Source organism: Delphinus delphis, chromosome 15 (genome assembly GCF_949987515.2).
Source record: "Delphinus delphis chromosome 15, mDelDel1.2, whole genome shotgun sequence".
Classification (NCBI taxonomy): domain Eukaryota; kingdom Metazoa; phylum Chordata; class Mammalia; order Artiodactyla; family Delphinidae; genus Delphinus; species Delphinus delphis.
The window spans coordinates 50,218,693-50,237,250 of NC_082697.1; the positions used below are offsets into that span (position 1 = coordinate 50,218,693).

The following is an 18,558-nucleotide window of genomic DNA, read 5'->3' on the forward strand; positions in this document are numbered from 1 at the left end:
TCAGTGAGATTGTACCGTGTGTGGCCTTCCAAGGTTGGCATCTTCCACTCAGCAGTACACCCTGAGATTTGTCCATGTGGCTGCGTGTGTCTGTGGTCCATGCCTCTGTGGAGTAGTGTCCCTAGTATGGCTGTTCTGTGGTCTGTTGATCCAACCCCCAGTGAGGGACACGGGCTGTTTACAGAGAGTAAATGACTCAGCATTGGCCTCCAGCTTTTTGCCTCATCTTGCCTGAGCAAATCCCCAGGGGAGGAGGTCGTGAGCACATGCAGACTTTATAAGGAGCTGCCAGCCTGCTTTCCAGGTGGGGTTCCGGGTGCTCCTCACACTTGGTGTGTTTAGTCTGTTCTTCACCCAGTGGTGAAGGGGTGTCTCATTGTGGTTTTGACTTCGTTTCCCTGAGGACTAGTGATGTTGAACACCATTGTTATGCTCACTGGCCATCTGTGTATCTTCTTTGGTGAGGTGCCTCTTCAAATCTTGTGCCCATTGCGTTTGAGTGTCCTTTATATATTCCAGACACAAGCCTTTTGTCAGGTAGGCGATTTGCCAATCTTTCCTCCCAGTCTGTGGCCCGCCTTCTCACTCTCTTCAGCAGTGTCCTTCAAAGGGTAGACGTTTTCAGCTGTGATGAAGTCCAGTTTGTCATCTTTTTCATTTATGGATTGTGTTTTAGTGTCACATCTAAGAAGTCGTTGCTTAACTTGAGGTCATGAAGTTTTTTCCTGTGTTTTCTTCTAAAAGTTTTATGGTCTGACATATAAATCCACAATCCACTCTGAATTAACTTTTGTACACGATGTGATGTTTATGCCAAGGTTCAGTTTGTGGCCTGTGGGTGTCCGGTTGTTTTGGCCCCCTCTGCTGGAGGGTCCATCCTTCCTCCATTAGCTGCTTTTTCACCTTCATCTCAGGTCTGTTGACTGGGCTATGTGGGTCTATTTCCAGACTTGAAATTCTGTTCTGTTGATTTACTGTGTGTTCTTTCACCAACACATCATCAGTTTTTAAGAACAAAGCAAAAGGCCTGTAAAAGTGAGACAGAGATGGGGGAAATTAGTAAGGTGCCTGTGGAAAAGTACTCCTTGACTTAAGACCAAAAAGCATTGAGTATTTAACTAACTTCCTGTTCCTGCCTCTCATGCAGACCTTTTCCAGTTAACTGTCAATCTCCCTTTGTTATAAAATGGTAGAATTGGATTAAGGAGTAAATGAATTGAGAAAAGCTCTAAAGTTGAATCTTATTACATTGGTCACAGACCCAGCAGCATAGAACTTAGCACATGCTTATTAGATTTATCAAGTAACTTTGCAGAGAAGAAAATGAACCTCATATCAGAAAGGAAAGCCTGACTCCCATGCACATAGAGGGATTACTCTGTTGCTTGTTTTGTGACACTAGTGGAGGATTCAAATAGGACCCTCTGCATTGTTCCATCTGACAGAGGGCAGGACCTGATTCTCCTGCAGGTGCACCTCTGCAGCCTGCGCTGGGGCCAGGCTTCACCTGTGCCGGCTCCAGCCTCAGGCTGCTCATAGAACTTCCATTTGTGAGAAAGGGAAGGGGCTCGTAACCTCGGAATGGTTCTCTACATAAAGCAGAGGCTGTTCAATTTCACTAAAAAAAAAAAAAAAAAGGAAGTCACAAAACAGCAGTTTAACGGAAAATGTGGTTATCACAAACACAAGTGCCACGTGACACGGCTCCCTCTGCTCTTTAAATCTTTCCTGCTACTGTTGTGTTTTGTTTGGGATGGATGGCAGAAACATCCACTTGTTCCCAGCACCCTTCTTTGGAGGCGATTAAGAACTGACTTGATGTTCTTGGTTCCCACTCCTGCACCCCCACTCCAGCCTCATCAGCACATCCCTGGGAGTGCTCTGCTGCCTGTATTTCCCCTGGGTTGAGGTAGTTAAGACTCAAGCACTTGGTCTCAGTGGAGGCCTTGGTCACTGCAGACTCCCATCCTCTCTGAATCTCGCCTCCTAACACAATGGCAGGGGAGCTGGCTTCCTGGAGTTTTCTTGTCCAGATAACTGGAGAAATATAAGTAAAATGAAAAAGCAGGGGAACTACTCCCAGTTAAAAGAACAAGAGGATAGAGAAGGGGCATCCGACAGCGACAGAGGTTCTGATAAGACTGAGGACCAGAGAGGGAATGTGATCTCCCCAAAGTCATGTACTGATTGGTAGAGCTGGACAAGTACCTACGTCTGTAACTGAAGAGACCAGGGATCTTTCTGTTATACTCTTGGGAAACAGACACTAAGATCTTCGCAAATTATCTTGTGGGAAAAATGCCTAAAGTCAGAAGAAGCTGGAAAGCTCCCCTAGATGACTGGGAGTTGATGGAGCCAACATTGGATGAATTAGATCAAAAGATGAGAGAAGCTGAAACAGAACCTCATGAGGAAAAGAGGAAAGTGGAATCTGTGTGTCCCATCTTCAAGATCCACTACCAGAAAACCCACTATATTTTTGATCTCTTCTAAAAGCGGAAAGACGTAAAAAGAACTATATGAGTATTGTATCAAAGAAGGCTATGCAGGTAAAACCTAATCGCAGAACGGAAAAAGCAGGTGTATGAGAAATCATGCTGCCTGAGGTGCATTCAGACATGGAACACCGATTTGAGGACAAACTGCGTTTGCCAGGACCCCAAAATAAGCTGTCAGTGGACCGGATCATCAAGTGCATGCTCTGTGGCTGCTGGGGCTGCTCTGGCAGAGGCCCTTGGGCCCCCTGACCCCACTCCGCCCTGGACTTTGGACTGTGCAGGTTTCTGCATGTCAAGCCACCCCTTTCCTGGGAACAGCTGTTCCTGTAGAGTGGTGCCCACGTATGAAGGTTTCATGTTCATCAGCTGTGATTTGTAGAAATAAGACTTTTAAATCTTTAAAAAAATAAAGTAAAAGAACAAGAGAAATCCTCTGAGAGAACAAATGATGAAACAGACCTCTCTAGTCTACCAAACCCCGAGCTCAAAAAGGAGGTAATAAAAATGCTGAAGAAATTAAGAAAGACTGTTGTTAGAAATGTAGATCACTGTCATAAGGATCTAGAAAGTATAAAGAGGAACCAGTCAAAATCAGACAACTCAATTACCAAGATGAAAACTGAGCTAAAGACAGTAAATAGCAACTAAATAATGTAGAAGAATGAATAAGTGATCTGGAAGATAGAATAACAGAAATCACCCAATCAAAACAGCAGACAGACAAATGAAAAAAAATGAAAGCAACATATGAGATCTATGGATTAATATAAAGTGTGCCAATCTATGCATAAAAGGAATTCCAGAAGGAGAAGAAAGAGAAAAGGGGATCAAAAATGTATTTGAAGAAATTATAGCTGAAAACTTCCCAAACCTAAAGAAGGAAACGTATCAAGGGACAGGAAGCACAGAGGGTCCAAAACAATATGAACCCAAACAGACCTACTCTAAGACATATCATAGTTAAAATGACAAAAGTTAAAGAGGGTACTTCCCTGGTGGCACAGTGGTTGAGAGTCCGCCTGCCGATGCAGGGGACACGGGTTTGTGCCCCGGTCCGGGAGGATCCCACATGCCACGGAGTGGCTGGGCCCGTGAGCTATGGCCGCTGAGCCTGCGCGTCCGGAGCCTGTGCTCTGCAACGGGAGAGGCCACGACAGTGAGAGGCCCACGTACCGCAAAAAAAAAAAGTTAAAGAGAGGATTGTAAAGACAGCAAGAGAAAAACAGTCAGTTACAAAGGAACCCACATAAGGCTATCAGCTGATTTCTCTACAGAAACTTTTGCAGGCCAGAAGGGAGTGGCAAGATAAATTCAAAGTCCTGAAAGGGAAAAACCTGCAACCAGGGACACTCTACCCAGCAGGATTATCATTTAGAACTGAAGGAGAGATAAAGAATTTCTCAGACAAGCAAAAACTAAAGGAATACAGCAATACTAAACTTATCCTAAAAAGAATATTGAAAGGTCTTCTCTAAATAAAAGAGAACAAGAATCTATAGGAAAGGGAAACATCACAGTAGGAAAGGGAAATACATAAAAGGATTGAAGGTCACTTTAAATAAGCTAGTACATAGATTATTATTTATTTTTTTAAAGCTGCTCGGTTCCCTAACTCCACAACAAGTTTATCCTATTACATATATGTATTTAAAATTTATTTATTTATTTATGTATTTATCTCTGCCTGTGTTGGGTCTTTGTTGCTGCATGCCGGCTTTCTTTAGTTGTGGTGAGCGGGGGCCACTCTTCGTTGTGGTGCACGGGCTTCTCATTGTGGTGGCTTCTCTTGTTGCGGAGCACAGGCTCTGGGTGCACGGGCTTCAGTAGTTGCGGCACACGGGCTCTAGAGCGCAGGCTCAGTAGTTGTGGCGCACAGGCTTAGTTGCTCCGTGGCATATGAGATCTTCCTGTTTCAGGCTCAATCCCATTTCCCCTGCATTGTCAGGTGGATTCTTAACTACTGTGCCACCAGGGAAGTCCCACCAGCACATTTAAAAAATAATAAAAGAAATTCTATGAAAGCGATTATAACTACAATGAACAGCAAAAGGATAAACATGAAGATGTAAAATAAGACCTCACAATCACAAAATATGGGGGAGGAAAGTAAGAAAATGCGGATCTTTTAGAATGTGTTTGAGCTTCTATGACTACCAGTTTAAAGCAAGTAGATACAGTTATGGGTTAACATACTTGAAAACCAGGATAACCACAAATCAAAAACATGCAGTATATTCACAAAAACCAAACAGAAAGGAACTCAAGAATGATACAAAAGAAAACCATCAAGCCACAAAAGGAAAAACGAAAAGAAGAAAAGAACAAAGAAATACAAAGTCAACTGGAAAACACTGTTTAAAATGGCAATAAATACATACTTGTCAGTAATTATTTTAAATGTCAATGGACTAAATGTTCTGATCAAAAGACACAGAGTGGCAGATTGGATAGTAAAACAAGAACCTACAACAGACTGCCCACTTTAGAGAGAAAGACACGTTATAGATTGAAAGTGAGGGAATGGAAAAAGATATTTCATGCAAATGCAAATGACAAGAAAGCAGGGATAGCGATACTCAGACAAAATAGACTTTAAAACAAAGGCCAAGATGTCAATAAAAAAAAAAATAAAAAAAAAAAATAAAACAAAGGCCATAGGGAATTCCCTGGCTGTCCATTGGTTAGGACTCGGTGCTTTCACTGCTGTGGCCCAGGTTCAATCCCTGGTTGAGGAACTAAGATCTCACAAGCCACATGGCGCAGCCAAAAAAAAAAGACCACAAAGAGAGAGAAAGAAGGACACTATATAGCAGTAAAAGGATCAGTACGAGAAGGAGATCTCACAGTCATTAACATATATATGCACCTAATATAGGAGCACCTGTATACATAAAACAAATACTAACAGACACAAAGGGAGAAATTAATGGGAGTACAATAATAGTAGGAGACTTTAACACCCCACTGACATCAACGGACAGATCTTCCAGACAGAAAATCAGTGAGGCAACAGAGATCCTAAATGACACAGTAGAACAGTTAGACTTGATTGATATCTATAGGACATTAATTTAAAAAAACCCAGAATATATATTCTTTTTAAGTGTACATGGAACATTCTCTAGGGTAGACCACATGGTAGGACACAAAACAAACCTCAACAAATTTAAGAGAATAGAAATTATTTCAGGCATCTTTTCTGACCACAACAGCATGAAATAGAAATCAACCACAGAAAGAGAAATGAGAAAAAAAAAGATTACACGGAGACTAAAGAACATGCTGTGAAATAACGAGTGGGTCAGTGATGAAATCAAAGAGGAAAAAAAAAAAAATTTTAAAAACCCTCAAGACAATGAAAACACAACCATACAAAATCTATAGCAAAAGCAGTCCTGAAAAGTTCATAGTGATACAGGCTTTCCTCAAAAAACAAGAAAAATCCCAAGTAAACCTAACCTACCACCTAAAAGAATTAGAAAAAGAAGAACAAACAAAAGCTAAAGTCAGTAGAAGGAAGGAATAATAAAGATCAGAGAGGAAGTAAATAGAGATTTAAAAATAGAAAAAAAATCAGTAAAACCAAGAGCTGTTTTTTTTTTAAAGGACAAACAAGATTGACAAACCTCTGGCAGGCTCACCAAGAAGAAAAGAGAGGGGAGCCAAATAAAATAAGAAATGAAAGAGGAGAAATAACAACTGATACCTCAGAAATATAAAAAATCATTAAAAAATATTATGAACGGTACATTCCAACAAAATGGACAACCTAGAAGAAATGGACAAGTTTCTAGGTATACATAGCCCACCAAAACTGAATCAAGAAGAAACAGATAATTTGAACAGACCAATCACTGGAAATGAAATAGAATCTGTAATAAAAAAGCTCCCTCAAAACAAAAGTGCAGGACCAGATGGCTTCACTGGGGGATTCTACCAAACATACAAAGAACTTAGACCTATTCTTCTCAAATGCTTCTAAAAGATTGAAGAGGGAACACTTCCAAAGTCAATCTATGAAGCCACCATCACCCTGATACCAAAACCAGACAAAGACACTACCAAAAAAGAAAATTACAGGCCAGTATCTTTGACAAATTTAGATGCAAAAACTCTCAGCAAAATATGAGCAAACTGAATCCAGCAACACATAAAAAAGATCATACATCACCATCAAGTTGGATTCATCCCAGGGTCACAGGATGGTTCAACATATGAGAATCAGTCAGTGCGATTCACCACATCAACAAAAGAAAAGACAAAAACCACATGATCATCTCACTAGATGGCAAAAAAAGCATTTGACTGTCACCAAAGTGGGTATAGAGGGAACATATCTCAACATAATAAAAACCATTTATGACAAACCCACAGCCAGCATAATACCAAACGGCAAAAAGCTGAATGCCTTTCCGCTAAATTCTGGAACAAGACAAGGATGCCCACTCTCACTACTTCTAATTAACGTAGTATTGTAAGTCCTAGCCACAGCAATTGGACAAGAAAAAGAAATAAAAGGTATCCAGATTGGAAGAGGTAAAATTATCATTATATGCAGATGACGTGATTCTCTGTGTAGAAAACCCTAAAGGCTCAGCACAAAAACTATTAGAACTGATAAATGAATTCGGTAAGGTAGCAGGATACAAGATTAATATACAGAAATCTGGTGCATTTCTTTACCCTAACAATGAAATATCAGAAAGAGAAAGTTTAAAAAAAAAATCCTGTTTAAAATCACACCCCTCCCACCAAAAAAAAAAATAAAACAACTTAGGAATAAACCTGACCAAGGAGGTGAAAAACTTATATGTTGAAAACTATAAAACACTGATAAAGCAAATAAAAAATGATTCAAGAAAATGGAAAGTTATCCCATGCTCTTGGATTGGAAGAATTAATATAGTTAAAATGACCATACTGTGCAAACCAATCTATAGATTTATTGTGATCCCTATCAAATTACCCACGACAATTTTTCACAGAGCTAGAACAAATAATCCTAAAATTTACATGGAACCACAAAAGACCCAGAATTGCCAAAGCAATCCTGAGGAAAAAGAACAAAGCTGGAGGCATAACTCTTCCAGACTTCAGACAATACTACAGAGCTACAGTAATCAAAACAGTGTAGTATTGGCACAAAAGCAGACATATAGATCAATGGAATAGAATGGAGAGCCTATAAGTAAACCCACACACCTATGGTCAATTAATCTTCGACAAAAGAGGCAAGAATATGCAATAGAGAAAAGACAGTCTCTATAGCAAGTGGTGTTGGGAAAGCTGGACAGCCGCATGTAAATCAATGAAGTTAGAACACTCCCTCCCACCATACACAAAAACAAATTCAAAATGGCTTAAAAACTTAAATATGGGCTTCCCTGGTGGCGCAATGGTTGAGAGTCCACCTGCCGATGCAGGGGACATGGGTTCGTGCCCCGGTCTGGGAGGATCCCACATACCGTGGAGTGGCTGGGCCCGTGAGCTATGGCCGCTGAGCCTGTGCGTCCAGAGCCTGTGCTCTGCAACGAGTGAGGCCACAACAGTGAGAGGCCCGCGTACCGCAAAAACAAAACAAAAAAAACTTAAATATAAGACACGACACCATAAAACTCCTAGAAGAGAACATAGACAAAACATTTTCTGACATATGTGGAATCTAAAAAACAGTACGAATGAACTTATTTACAATACAGAAACAGACTGACAGACATAGAAAACAAACTTATGGTTACCAGAGGCAGGGGGGTGAGGTGGAGGGATAAATTAAGAGTTTGGGATTAACAGATCCACATTACCATATATAAAGTAGAGAAGGGTTTACTGTATAGCAGAGGGAACTATATTCAATACCTTATAATATTGAAATATACTGTAAGAATCAATAAAGGATGTATATGTGTATAACAGAATCACTTTGCTGTACATCTGAAACTAACACAATATTGTAATTCGAGTTTTAAAAAACAGGTAAAAAACAAAGCAAGGTCATAAAAACAATATAGACGGACCTTGAACCTTTCGTAAAACATAAACTTAGGTTTGTTCACCAACCATTTGGTGGCTGGCCAACACCTTTTCTTGGTGGCTTGCTCCTCGGAGTTCTGTGGTGTTTTTATTTGGAAGCTCTAGCCAAGATGCATCATTTGTGATTTCCTGTTTTCAAGTGGAACAAGAATGTAGGCTCTCAAAGCAGTGGGACTGCAGGGTCCTTCCCTGTCATTTTTCATAGTTGTCTTGCTCACACTTAATTTGTGTGCCATCTTTTAAAAACAATCTACCTTTATTGAGTATTCCCAAAGCACTCCAAGTGTGTTTCTTAGAGGGAGCTATTTTTTACGGTTTTCATATTCCTTTCATTAGTTAATAGTAGTATTTCTTTAATTTATGTAATCCTAACATTATATAAGTTACTGTCACAGCAGTATTCAGGTAGAGCGTCACCCATATCTGTGGGCCTGCCTGCAGATCAGTGTGGGGAGCACAAGCATGTTGCACTCATGCCTGCTGGCCTCCAATGTCCCGTCCTCTCTGGGCCCCCCTAGTGTGGTTTGCAGAGGGACTGACTGGGGAATGTCACTGACCTGCAGAGGTGGTCACCTAGGGGCGGGTTGAGAGGTCATGTAGAGGTGGGTGAGCCCTTCCGCTCTGGGGACCTGGAGGAGGGGAAGGGGCATTCCTTCTGACGTCCGATTGGGGCTCCAGTGAGAGGGCTCACGGGGTCACCAGGCAGGAGGGCAGGGTACGTCCTGAACATCAGGTGCCCTCTTTGCAGCATGACGCGTGCTCAGGAAGGTCCAGAGTCAGCTCTGTCGTTTGTCATGCGCATCTGCCTACGATTCCAGGAGCTTGTTGGGGACGTGTGGGGCCCCCTCGTGGGGCCGAGCATGAGCCCTGGAGGCCAGGGTGTTTGCTTAGCCGGGGCCCGTAGTTACTGCGCGGGGTGGGAGTGACTTCATTTAGAGGCCTCAGCGCTTCTTTAACACTCCTCTCCCAGGGCCACCACAGTCCGGTACAAAGGGAGGAACCTGCGGATCAAAGCGCCCATGTGCCGTGCCCTGAAGAAGCTCTGTGACCCAGATGGTACGTCAGACACGGGCTGGGCTGGGCCGCGCACCTGGGGCTCACTCCTGTGGGGGAGGCTCGCTGTCTGGCTCCAGCTGGGCTGAGCTGGAACACGGCGGCCGAGCCTGCATGATCCAGTCCTGCCAGCAGCCAGCTCCTGGACCCGAAACCCCGTGTCATAGCGGTGTGTCCTCTCGTGAGTCAAGTCCAGCTCAGAAGTCCCAGCCGTCCTCAATGGAGCATCAGAGGTGTCAGGGCGAGTCTCCCATGGCCGGTCCGCGGCTCTGGTGTAGCAGATGTGCAGCTGGCCACGCTGGCACCTTTAGACCAGGTCCTTGCTGGGGCTCCTGCCAGTCCCACTTTCACTGAGGGCTGTTTGCCCCTTGCTCCTCTCTGGGTCCCTTAGCTGTCTGGCTGAGGACTTCACCTTCTCATCAGGGTCCGTCTGTGCCAGGCTCTCATGGCCCTTTCCTGTTGCAGGCTTGAGTGACGAAGAGGACCAGAAGCCAGTGCGCCTGCCCCTGAAAGTCCCCGTAGAGCTGCAGCCACGGAACAACCACGCCTGGGCCCGCGTGCAGAGCCTCGCACAGAACCCGCGGCTCAGGTAACACGCTATGCGTTTTGGGGGAGCGAGCTGCGAGGGACGGGGCTGGAGGGGAGGTGTTGGGTCCCTGGGTGAGCAGCAGATGCCACTCCAGTACTCTGACACCACCTGGGGGTAGTGTGGGGGATGCCTTTAGATTCAGGTAAAATTCACATAATACGGAATTAACTGTGAGCCCTTTTAAGGGGCCCGGTTCAGGGGTATTGGGTACCTTCACAGTGTTGTACAACTATGACCTCTCTCTAGTTCCAGAAATTTTCAGTCCCCCGAGAGGAAACCCCATGCCCACTAAACACTCACTGTGCATCCTCCTCCCACTCCCCAGGGCACCACTGGTCTACTTTCTGGCCCTATAGATTTGCCCATTCTGACATTTCATGTAAATAGAATCATATACTGGTCCTTTCTGTCTGGCTTTTCTCAGTGAGCATCATGGTTTCAAGGGTTCATCCGTGTCGTAGCCTGCATCAGGACTTCATTCCTTCCATGTGTATTTTTATTTTCTTGGGTTTAATTGAGTCTAGAGCCGCCCTCTTGACCGCACAGGGAGCTGGTAGAAGAGAAGGGTGTGTTGTACCAAGGCCCCTGTCCTGGTTGAGACCTCATACTGTAAAGGGCACTCAGGATCTCTGTTACTTTTTCTTGCAGTTTCTCGTGAGTCTCCTGTTATCTCAAATTAAAGAGTTAGTTTTTAGAAAAGGAGCCAGTGGCTCTACAGGGACATTATGGCTCTGGCCTTGAGACCCCCTGGCATCATCTTCCTGCCACAGCCTCTGGGGCTCCTAGAAGGTACCCTCACATCCCAGCCTCCCATTCCCCATCTGTCTTTTCTCTGTAGGATGATCGTGGAGCTCCATCGAAAGGTCTCCAGCCTCATCGAGTTCCTGAAGCAGAAGTGGGCACTTCATGAAGTGCGAGTTGTATCCTTTTCCTACTTAAAGCCACCCCCAGGCTCTGCAGCACCTGCTGCCTGAGAGTGAAGTCTCCTTCTCAGTCCTGGAATTGCAGCAGGGCCCCCAGGCGTGTAGCAGGTGTGCCATGAGATGGTGTAGAACCAGAACTAAAACCCACAGCCCCTCATCCTCTGGGTTTTGGGTCTGAACCCCCTTTTTGACCTCCTTGCAGTGTTAGAACTCTGTCACAGCAGCCGTCCTTGCTGTAAGTGGCTGCCATCTGGCCCACAGGGTGTGGCCGAAGCATCCCTGCCAGCAGGTTGAACAAAGTGACCGAGGACAGCCCCACACCTCCATCTTCGTGTCCTTGGCTGGCTTGTAGCCCTGCCCAGTTCCCAGCTAGGAGGGTGAGTGTTGGGTGTGGAGCCCGGAAAGAAGGAAGTACCTGTCGTGTCTCCCCGCTGGACCTCAGGGTGTGAGCTGCTGCTGCAGGTGGTTCCTTGACGGTGCGCTCAGCGGAAGACGTTTGAGGAGCAGCAGCTGCAGGACTCGTTCATGGAGCCATCGCAGGAGAAGGTGGCACTTCACCTGTTCCCGGGGGAGAACTGCACCCTGACCCCGCTGCCGGGCGTGGCCCGAGTGGTACACTCAAAGGCCTTCTGCACGGTGCACTGGCAGGAGGGTGGCCGGTGCAAGCAGAGCACCAAGGACACCCACTCGCTGCCCCCAGCCCAGATCCTGGGCATCCAGAGCGGGCAGGGCACAGCCAGGGGCCAGCTGAAGTGCCCACGGGGCGGCGCCGAGGCCAAGGGCGGGGGGCGGCCCCCTCCCTCCACCGATGCTTTGCAGAGCTCTGGGGAGAGTTCCCCTGAAAGTGCACCTGGGGAGGGGGCTGCTGCAAGTTTCAGCAGCCCGGATGCCTCCGACAGGCTTCCCCCTGGGCTCCAGGATGCTGGTGGACAGCTTGAGAAGACCCCTGCGGCCGCTGCTGCAGAGGGTGGGGACGGCCCTGCCCGAGAGTCCGGGCCCCTGGCGTGTGCCTGTGGCCAGCTCCCAGACCTGGAAGATGAGCTCTCCCTCCTCGACCCCTTCCCCCGCTACATGAAGTCCTGTCAGGACCTCATCATCCCTGAGCAGTGCCGCTGCGCAGACTCACGGCCTTCAGGGTGCCCCTCCCCAGAGACCCTCGTCCCCAGCAGCGCAGAGGTGGCCGACCTCGCCCGGGCCAGGGCACCATCCCCCGTCCGCGTCCCTCCCGGCCCAGAGCCTCAGCCCAGCCCCGGGCTCCAGCCGGACGTTTGCACTAAAGACTTGGCGGACGCGCCTGCGGAGGAACCCCAGGAGAAGGCGAGCCCCTTGGACGCCCCGCCACCTCAGGGTCAGCCTGCTGTCAAGCCTCCGAAGGACGTCCCTGCCAGCCGGTTCGCCCAGCAGCTCCGCGAGGAGGGCTGGAACCTGCAGACCTCTGAAAGCCTCACGCTGGCTGAAGTCTACCTCATGATGGGCAAGCCCAACAAGCTGCAGCTAGAGTACGACTGGCTGGCAGTGCTGGGCCCTGAGGGCCAGGCCCTGGGAGGGCAGGCCCAGGGCTCCCGGGCCGGCTCCCCGCCTACCACCTTCCACAAGCAGCGCCTCCTCAGCTGCCTCCTGAAGCTCATCTCCACCGAGGTCAACCCCAGGCTGGTAAGTGTGGGTCAGAGCACGGCCCTTTTGGCCCCCCAAGGGCTCGCGGCTGGGTGGCTGGGGTCCAGAGAGGAAAGACCGGCCTTGTGGCAGGTGGTCTGGGGCCCCACAGGCTCCTTGGAGGAAGTGGTCTGGGGGTCGCCTTTCGTTCCCTGGAGTGGGCTGCACAGAGCACGTGGTTGGGGCTCCAGTTCCCTGCAGTGCAGGCCCTCGTCCCGTGGGGCTCACACGGGCTGCACCTTGCCCGGCTCCAGAGATGCCACTGAGCCCAAGTATGTGGGCCGAGGGGACAGAGCCTGGGACAGAGGCGCAGAGGTGAGGTGGCAGCCATGGCCAGGAGCCGAGCTGGGCTGGGAGCGTTACAGGTTTCTGCAGCAGGAACGGCGAGGTCGAGTGTGTGCTTTGGAAAGGCCATCCTTGGAGGCCAGTGGGGGTGCAGCCTGGGTGCAGGGAGTGGAGCTGGGAGGGGCTGCGCTGGGTGGGCTGCGCCCAGGAGACCCTGTCAGGAGGTGGCTGGTTGGAGTGGTCTCAGGTTCCTTGAGAGGCTCCTGTGGGGGGCAGTGGCTGCCATGGCCCAGGGAAAGGGCACCCGGCCAGGTGGGCCTGGCCACGGCTTGTAACTGCCCCCCCACCCCTGCTCCTGGGAGGCCGGCCAGCAAAGCCCACACGTGGGCTGGAAGGTGCTGCAACCGGAAAGTCTAGTCCGCTCTCTGGGCACAAGAGCAGCGTACTGAGGCAGGTCGATCCCGAAAGGTGCGTGTGCACTAGAAGGTGAGGCTCACAAGTTCCAGGAGGAGGCGCCGAAGCTCAGCATGGTGGCCTCACAGGAGTGGGGCTCGGGTCACAGTCAGAACCAAACTTGAGGTGCGCCCATGTCACCGCTGTGACGGGTACCCGCCTCCTGCTCCCCGAGGCAGACAGCACGTGGTCTGTGTTCTGCCCTTCCCGGAGCCTCTGCCCTAGGCTCCTGCCCACCATCTTCTGGCGGCACTCAGCAGAGCTCATGGTGGGGAAAGAGCGCCACGTGGGACCAGTTCTCGTGGGGGTGGGTGGGGCCCGAGGGCCAGCAGTGGACTTTGGATTCAGGTGTGGATGTGACCTGCGGGCAGACATGGGCAGTATTGCAGTGACTGGACAGAGATGATGAGTTTAAAACACTTTTTCAAGTTTGGCTTTTGGAGGGGTCAGGAGCAGAGATGGGGGAGACCGGAGCGTGTCCAGACCCCTAGGGAAGGAGGCCAGGCCAGGCCGGCTCCTAAGGATGCGGGAGTTCTGGTACACGGCCGAGGTGCTGGCCTTGGCCTCAGCCTCAACTGGGAGAGGAGAGTAGAGCAAGTTGGAAGTGCAGAGTATGCAGAGCAAGGCGCTCAGATCTGTGGTTCCTGAAGCGGGGTCCCCGGCCAGCAGCCTTGGCATCACCTGGGAACTCGTTAGGGATGCAGGTTCTTGCAGCCCAGGAGATTGTTTTGACGAGACGCCCCCACCCCCATGCCCTGTTTGGTGATTCTGATGCAGCTCAGGTGTGAGAATCCCTTGCTCAAGGCCCCAGGAGAAATAGAGGACCTTGAATTAGAGATGGCCTGCCTGGCCAGGCGGCCCCTCCCTGCGATATCTCTGTAGGTGGGACGCTGACAAACAAGTGCAGCGATGGCCGCCCCGCCCCAGGAGGCTGACGGGCACTCAGGTGGGAGGTGGGGGTGTCGAGATCCAGTGAATGGAGTAGGAAGGGACACAGCAGGGGTCCCAGGGAAAGGAGAAGGTGGGTCAGGCCAGGGCGAAGGGCATGGGAGACACAGAAAGAGGTGCAGGGTAGGTGGGGCTGGGTGAGAGCATGGGGAGTGGGTGCTGGGAAGAACTGAGGGGGCGGGGCAGGACGGTGGAGTCATGGGAGAGAACAGGTGAGTAGAAGGGGTGCCTCTATGGCCGAGGAGCCCAACACTCAGTGACAGCCAGGAGAGTGGAGGCAGCGGCCTCAGGTAGGGGCCCACGAAACCCCTGAGGTGGAGGTTTTGACTAAGCAGAGGACTCCTTGGCTGTGATTGTGTTTGATTTTAGAAATTAATCTGTATTTCCTTCCTCTGACTCACAATCAGAAGAAGCTTTAAGAAGGAGAGTCCGTGTCGCTTGCCACTCAGCCTCCCCTCCCGTCAGTGCAGGGGTACGCCCTGTCCGTGCCACCGCAGCAGTGAACGCAGAAGGGCTCCTGGAGGACAGCGGTTGTTCCCCTGAGGGCCTGGGGGCACCAACCTGTGCGTCATGGAGTATGACCCTGGGTCCTTTGCTGTCCTGTCACACTCCACAAGCATTGTTCCGTGCTGAGTTTGGCCAATGTTTTGGCCCGTTTCTGTCCCAGGCTCCAGAAGCGAACACTGGCTCCACGGCCTCAGTGAGGCCCGTCCAGGAGGAGCAGTCGACGACGCCCCCGGGGAAGGTGGTGACTGTCAGCACCCGCAGCCCACGCTGCCCTCGAAACCAGGCTGCCCTCCGTCACGGCAAGACCTTCTCCCCCAGCTCCACACCTTGCTCCTCAGGTGAGGCTCAGACAGCCACAGGCACCCTCCTGGGTCCTTGCTGGGCGTTGCGGGCTACACAGAGCTGAGAGCTCTGGGCTGCCTGAGGCCTCGCCCCACTCAGTCAGCTGCAGTCCAGCGGATGGTGTGGGGTACAGAAATCACTGCCTCCTCAAGGGGAGGGTGAGCACAGGGCCTGTCACAGAGGCTCTGGGGTCCTGGGTGCGGGAGCCGACAGGAAACATAGGGGACCCTTGCCAGTCTGGTCACTTTGGGGGATCTGGCTTTGTGAGGTCAACAGCAGCCTCCATATCATGCCGAGTTGGTGGCTTAAAGCATGAGAAAGGTTGGTTCTTTCTGAGTCTTACAGGGACTGTTTTTCTTTACATCTAAAGTATTAGAATAAAGAAACCTTCAGTTAAAGGATACCCCCGCAGTTGAACACAAGTCTTAGAAAGAAAGATGGGCCTACCTGCTGGTCCATGGTTGTATCTAGGAAGTAATTTAAATTCAGCGTCCTTTTTTGGGTTACGTGGCACATAACCCTAGGATAAACATGACTCGTTTCTCTGAGTCATCAGTTTACTTGCTTAGTATTTTTCTTTTAATAAAACAGGTTGTCATGGCTAGAATAGTTAATTCTGCATGAATTTTAAAGAATAAGCTGCTGTGGTGTCAGGCTCCCCACCTCCTGCAGTTCTTGTTTTCCATTTCCCTCCTGACCTTTATCCTGTTTCCTTGCTGTGGCTCACGAGGGGGCAGCAGCAGACTCTGAATCGGTTGTCTTTAAGGCAAAGGTGCGTTCCTCAGGCGTCAACCAGTGGTGGGCTAGCTGGGAGCCTGTATAGTCTTTGCCGCCTCCCTCTGGCTTTAAAGTTTTGTAATTCTGTGAACTCTTAAATATCCACACTCTTCCTCAATCGAGGATGCTTTTAGCCCAGTGCGCCTGCAGTGCTAGAATCCAGACAGGTGCTTAAAAGACCTGGTTTCTGGACTCTGTGCGTGTTGATTTAACCTCACAGATTTGCAAATAAAGAATAAAGAAAGGGGACCCGTCCCTATCATGAAGTGAGGGTGCTTTGCAGCAGCGCCTATGATGATGAGAACAGCAAGGAGAGTCCCCAGATAGTAGTTCCTAAATAAATATTTTCTGTCTTTTTATCTCTAGGTCTGTTTTCTGTATGATTAGAGATTTAGACCAAGGATCAGCAGACCGTGGTCCACAGCCTGCTTGTTGTAAATGAAGTTTTATTGGCACATGGCCACATCCAGTGGCTCACGTGGCTGCCTTTGTGCTGCAGCCGTAGAGCTGAGTTCAACAGAGACTGTGAGGCCCTCAAGGCTGACTTTTGTTGTCTGTCCGTGTCCAGAGAACATTTGCTGACCTCTGGTCTGCACTAGATGATCTGGAAGGTTCTTCTAGCTCTGAAAAGTCTTTGAAGGTGACTCTGCCCTTCCCACTGAGATCAGAGATCAAGGAAAGCTCTGATCTGCTTACATGGTGGGAACTAGAATTTCAGGGAGAAAGGGAGAAAAGCAGATTTTTACAGCACTGAGATATAGGAAATTCCCTTTAAGGACACCAGAGAGGCCGTCAAGGATTCCTTTCTGATTTTCTTCCCGGTGGAACCCCTCCCATGCGGGAGGCGTTACTGGGTGAGCGCCATTGTATCTGTTCTCCCTTCTCCTTCCCTAGGTTTGAGAAACCCCCCGAGGCCCCTCTTGGTGGCTGGTCCCTCCAGTGCCGGAAGTGGTGACTCAGATGGTGGCCTTTTTGCTGTCCCGACAACTTTGCCACCCAACAGCCGACACGGGAAGCTCTTCTCTCCCAACAAGGAAACAGAATTGACGTTCCGTCAGCATCTGAACTCCATCAGTGTAAGTGGGGCCCACGCCTCCCCGCTGCTGGCCTGCCCCATGTGTGTGGAGAAAACACTCTCAGGGTCAGTACTGTCTTCCTCACAGATGCAGTCGGATTTCTTCCTGCCAAAGCCCAGGAAGCTGCGGAACCGGCACCTGCGGAAGCCGTTGGTGGTCCAGGTCAGGAGCCCATCCACGTCTGCGTGTGCCTGGCCTCAAGGGCTGGCCTCTCCCTCCCACCAGCTGAGCTGCCCAGGACACGCTAGTGTCCTCCTGTGTCTCAGGTTTTCATGTGAAGTGGGGAGAATCCCTGCCCCTTCTTTTCTTCTTTTTAGCAGGATAAAGTAGTAACAGTGACCCTAACTGTACCTGAAAATAAAGGTAATCTTGGTACAGCATGAAAACCGCTTGCAAAAAAGACAGAAAGTTCTTGGTATTTGGGTTCCAAGGATGTTCCAGATTGGAATATATGTGAGGACGCTCAGAATATCTGTTTATAAGTATGTAGTAAATGGAAGCAGTTGGCAAGGTATATGGATTGACCAGAGGCCAGACCTCTCCCAAGCTGGTAATGAACTCTGGGAGGACCTGTGGATGCCACCTGCAGACCCAGAGGGGTGATCCAGGGATGAGAGGCACAGAAGAAAGAGGGTATTTTTATTTGGAGGTGAAAAGATAACAGAGGTGAAGCTGAAATAACTATGGGCCTGGAAATTTATGAATGTTTTTGAATTAATGCATAGGTCTCCTTTTGTTAGACTCAGAAATCTCTTCCTCTCTTGGAAGTAATTTATTTAGAAATGAGAGATTGCATGACAGATCTCAGGAAGGAAAATTTATTCCAAGTCCCACAGGTTTTTTTGTGCAGACTAATTCAATGTTAGGGCATTTAATTTTGGTATATTTGGTTAAATACATTAACCATCTGTCCTGAGCATGGGAGCACACTCCCTGGCTGAGAGGATACCTCACGGCCCAGGGTCGCAGCCATGGTGCCCTCAGCTGCCTGTTGTTGTTTTGTTTGTAAACAGCTTTATTGATATATAATTCACATACCATGAAGCCTACCTGTTTAAAGCGTACAGTTCAGGGTTTTTAGTATATTCACAGGGGTGTGCAGCCCCCACTGCTGTGTCATCACCCCAAACAGAAGCTCGGCCTGTTACCTGCACCGCCCCTTCCTCAACCCTTGAGCCACTTCCTGTCTCTAGGGATCACATAATTTCACATAAATGGAATCACACTTCATATGTGGTTCTTTCACTTACTGTTTTTATAAAAAGTTTCATGGGCATGTGGCCACGGTACTTCATTTCCCTGCTGTCCACGGCTGCTTTCACACCACCGGGGCGCACTTGAGTAGCTGTGACAGAGACCGCGAGGCCCAGAGCCTAAAGGATCTCCCACCTGGCTCTTTCAAAGAGGCGTGAGGCTGGCAGGGG

General features: G+C 49.0%; 1 protein-coding gene and 1 pseudogene across 1 annotated transcript in view; both read left to right on the plus strand.

Annotated features, from left to right (window-relative positions):
* CRAMP1 (cramped chromatin regulator homolog 1) overlaps positions 1–18,558 on the plus strand; it is a 68,021-nt gene that overhangs the window by 37,983 nt on the left and 11,480 nt on the right. The window contains exons 7-13 of the mRNA XM_060031465.1: positions 9,499–9,584; positions 10,047–10,170; positions 11,009–11,090; positions 11,580–12,746; positions 15,100–15,277; positions 16,953–17,134; positions 17,222–17,296. Coding sequence (XP_059887448.1) covers positions 9,499–9,584; positions 10,047–10,170; positions 11,009–11,090; positions 11,580–12,746; positions 15,100–15,277; positions 16,953–17,134; positions 17,222–17,296 — 1,894 coding nt within the window. The remainder of the gene's footprint in view (positions 1–9,498; positions 9,585–10,046; positions 10,171–11,008; positions 11,091–11,579; positions 12,747–15,099; positions 15,278–16,952; positions 17,135–17,221; positions 17,297–18,558) is intronic.
* Positions 1,718–3,421, plus strand: LOC132438720 (protein BUD31 homolog pseudogene; annotated as a pseudogene).